At 68.3% G+C, this 3,826-nt stretch overlaps 1 protein-coding gene across 1 annotated transcript in view; it reads right to left on the bottom strand.

The window, feature by feature from the left end:
• ATP6V1B1 (ATPase H+ transporting V1 subunit B1) overlaps positions 1-3,826 on the bottom strand; it is a 15,561-nt gene that overhangs the window by 4,324 nt on the left and 7,411 nt on the right. Inside the window, exons 5-9 of the mRNA XM_009290707.1 lie at positions 3,059-3,136; positions 2,539-2,678; positions 1,529-1,630; positions 1,237-1,334; positions 185-308 (exon numbers count right to left, since the gene is read on the bottom strand). Coding sequence (XP_009288982.1) covers positions 185-308; positions 1,237-1,334; positions 1,529-1,630; positions 2,539-2,678; positions 3,059-3,136 — 542 coding nt within the window. The remainder of the gene's footprint in view (positions 1-184; positions 309-1,236; positions 1,335-1,528; positions 1,631-2,538; positions 2,679-3,058; positions 3,137-3,826) is intronic.

Here is a 3,826-nt window from a genome sequence, read left to right as displayed (position 1 = left end):
AGCACCCCATGCATCCCAAGCACCCCATGCATCCCAAGCACCCCAGGCATCCCAAACACCCCAAGCACCCTGGGAACCCCAGGCAACCTGGGCACCCCAGGCACCCGAGCAGGGCAGTCCTCATCCTCTGCCACACGGGGAGGACACAGGGGACCGGGGCAGATCCCGGGGGACACGCGCTGACCCCCCGCAGGGCCTCAGCGTAGGAGCTCATGTCCGTCAGGATCACCAGCACGTGCTTCTCGCACTGGTAGGCGAGGAACTCAGCGGTGGTCAGGGCCAGGCGGGGGGTTATGATCCGCTCGATCCTGAGAGGGGGACAGGGTGGACACCCCCAGATCCCAATTCCCATCCCCACAGAGCATCCCCGGAGCCCGGCAGGCGCCCGCCTGGCGCTGAGCCGCACAGGCTCCCTGCAGCATGCCAGGCTGTCGGCAGGGGTGACCGGCCACCCCCGGGGACCTCAGCTCTCGGGGTCCCCGAGCTGGGACTGGGCGATGGCCGGGGAGGAGGAGGGAGGCACCCGCTGCCCACCCAGGGCATCGGCTCCCAGCCGCTGCGGAAAAGGATGGGGACCCAAAAGCTGGCCGGCTTCGGTGCCACCTCCCCTGCCTGTTTGCTGCCCACTGGGCTGCCCGCTGGCCAGAGCCCAGGACGGCTGCCCCAGCCCCACCAAGGGGGTCCCCCAGTCTCGCCAAGGGGTCCCCCAGCCCTGCCCAGGGGGCCCCCCAGCCCAGCAGCATGCGGGGCAGGGCACACATGGGCACAGTTCGGAGCGTGCCTGGCAGAGCCCAGCCTGTGCGCACCCCCCCTGCACCCCCAAGGTGCCCCTCACTGAGCCATGCTGGAGGCTGCTCCCCGTCCCAGCACAGGGGCAGGTTTGGGGGGTCCCAGAAGGGCACACGGAGGAGCCCAAGGGACTCAGCACCGTGCAGGATGGGAGGGGCCCCCCATGCTTCTGCAGCCCCCCCTCTGCTGCTCAGGGCAGGGCTCGCAGTGCCCAGGAGTGGGGCTGGCCCCTGGGGAGCAGAGGGACCCGCAGCCTTTGGGGTTCCCGTGCACAGCAGGACCCTAATGACCCCCAGCTGCACCCAGCACCAGCCCCTGTGCCTCGATCCACCCGAGACGGATCAAGTCCTCAGCTGGGGGGAGAGGAGAAAGGAGAAAGGAGGAGGAGGAGGAGGAGGAGGAGGAGGAGGAGGAGAGTCATGTGCCGGAGCCATGGGGCTGACTCACGTGGGGTCATTGGCCAGGTTGAGGAAGAGGCACACGTTCTCCATGGAGCCGTTCTCCTCGAAGTCAGACTTGAAGAAGCGAGCTGTCTCCATGTTCACCTGCCCACATGGGAGGAGAGGCCGGTCAGCACGGAGCGGGGTCGCTTCATGCATAGGGAAACTGAGGCAGGTGAGGGACGAGGCAGTGCAGGGAGGCGGCAGCAAGGCTGCCTACACGTCCTGTGCAATTTGGGCTCCCCGTCAGCAGGCTTTGCCGAGGTTGGCTGGGCTGTCCCATCCCGGCACCAACTCACCCCCATGGCAGCAAAGACGATGGCGAAGTTGTCCTCGTGGTAGTCCACCACGTCCTTGGACTTCTTCACCAGCCCGGCCTGCCGGCAGATCTGCGCGGCGATCTGCAGCGGGACAGGGACAGGCGGGCAGCACGGGGCCAGCGCCCACGGCCAAGTCCCCCCCAGAGGGGCCACAACCCCCCTGGGACCAGGATACGGCCCCCGCGGCAGCCAAGGGGCAGGGGGTGGAGGGGATGGAGATAGGACAAATAGGAACCAGCACAGGAGAGAGCATCCCAGGATGGGCACCGGCACCCCCAGCTGCTCACCCAGCCCCGCGGGTCAGGGGAGAGCGGCGTCTCCCCCCGGCTCCGTGCCCCCTCGCCGTGGCACAGTGCCCGTCGTGCCGGGCCCTGACTTGACCGTGGTCACCCTCCTCTGTCACTCCCGATCTGTCAGGGCTGGTTTTCCGTCCCATCGCATCACCGTCTGTGCCGGCGGGGGGGGGGAGCCGGGGCGGCGCTGCCCATCCACCACGCCGGTGCACCCGTGGATCAGGCTGGTATTTCCAGCACCCGGCACGGCCGCGCTCGCAGGGCCACGGGGTGGTCTGCAGCCCCCCCCTGCCCCACGGGCTTGGGGACCCCACGCTGGACAAGCCCAGATCACCCCTCCCCTCCCAGCGCAGCTCTTGGCATACTAGGGTTTGCTTTACCCCTCGCTGTGCAGATGGGGAAACTGAGGCACGAGGTAATGTGAGCTTCCCTTCTGCATGCACCAGCCCGTCCCCCTGCGTGGCTGGGGGGGCATCAGGGAACACAACAGCCACCCCAAAAGGCAGGTCTGGCCCGTCAGGGCGAGCAGAGCCGAGCAGGGAGCCAGAGCACAGCAGGGAGAGGAGGAGAGTCGTGGGAGACAGGCTCCAGCCCTCCCAACGCCCCCCACGCTGCCTCCTCCATCCTCCTCCTCCTCCTCCTCCTCCTGCTCCTGCTGGGGCTGTGCCGGGGGCTCGGTGCCCCATGGGGACCCACCTCATTGTGAGGGAGACCGGCAGCGGAGAAGATGGGGATCTTCTGGCCCCGGGCGATGCTGTTCATCACGTCGATGGGCGAGATCCCGGTCTGGATCATCTCCTCGGGGTAGATGCGGCCGTGGGGGTTGATGGGCTGGCCTGGAGCAGGAAAGGGAATGAGGCACCCGTGGGGCACCCCAAAATGGACGAATCGCCCCCACTGGTGCTAAAAATGAGGCATGAGCTTCTGGAGCTAAGGAAGAAGCACGCTCTTGGACCAGTGCAGCTACCCCGCACCAGCCCTGGGGTGGGATGGGCTCACCAGGCACCACCCCTGCACCCATACCCCCACCCAGGACACCCCAGTGGGGACAGATGGACCCCCCCAGGGAGCTTGGGCGGAGGCAGCACCGCGGGGCCGCTCTGGCCATCAGGGCACGGTGTTATCCCCAGATGCCGGCCGGCCCCCAAGACCCTCCAGCATCGCCCGTGGCTGGTAAAAGGAGCCGGCAAAGCAACGCCGTGCCCGGAGCCGTCACCGTTAATGTCCAGGAAGTCCTCGGCCATCACCGGGGGACCGCTGTCAATGGGTTTGGCGGAGCCGTTGAAGACCCGACCTGCAAGGAGAGAGCTGCTCGTCGCCTGCCGGACGCCCCAGCCGTGGAGGGCGACCCAGCCTGGCGCAGAGCCCTGCGAGCAGGCAGCTGCCTGTCCCGTGGCTGTGGGGCAGGGTTTCCATCCTGCTCCCGGTCCCCTGTGCGGGTGCAGGCAGCCCCGGGACAGGCAGCAGCGCTTCCGAGACCGAAGGTCTGCGCCGCTGCTGGGGTTTCCCTGCGAGCTCCCCACGGTGCGCGGGGGCACCCAGGGGGCTATCCCGCCCCCCTGGGCTTCCTCAGGAGTACACCCCAGCCATGGGGAAACCCGGGGAATGGAGAGCACCCATGGGTGGCACAGGACATCCCAGCTGCCTGGGGTGTCGCACAGGGGATGGGTGTCTGCGGGTGAGGAGCAGAGGACTTTGCACCCAGGGTGGCTGTAGGCACCCCCAGCCTCATGGCTGTGTCCCACAGCCCCCCATGCCGGGGGGACAAGGCGTTCCCCATGTCACTGCATGGGGCGGGCAAGGAGCGTGGCACCCAAGGGCTGGGTGACACCACAGCCCCCAGGGTGGGTGCCAGCACACGGGGTCAGGTCCCCAGAGACCCCCCCCCATGCCATCCGAGCCACCCACCATCACCTCCCCCTTGGGGTCCCCAGCTCCCGTGTAGGTGGGGGTGACACCAAGACCCCCTCCCCACACCAGCCCC

This window comes from Aptenodytes forsteri, unplaced genomic scaffold (genome assembly GCF_000699145.1).
Source record: "Aptenodytes forsteri isolate BGI_AS27 unplaced genomic scaffold, ASM69914v1 Scaffold236, whole genome shotgun sequence".
In the NCBI taxonomy this organism is placed as follows: Eukaryota; Metazoa; Chordata; class Aves; order Sphenisciformes; family Spheniscidae; genus Aptenodytes; species Aptenodytes forsteri.
Note: the sequence above shows the minus strand (reverse complement) of the source record. Positions and strands in the feature narration are given on the sequence as shown.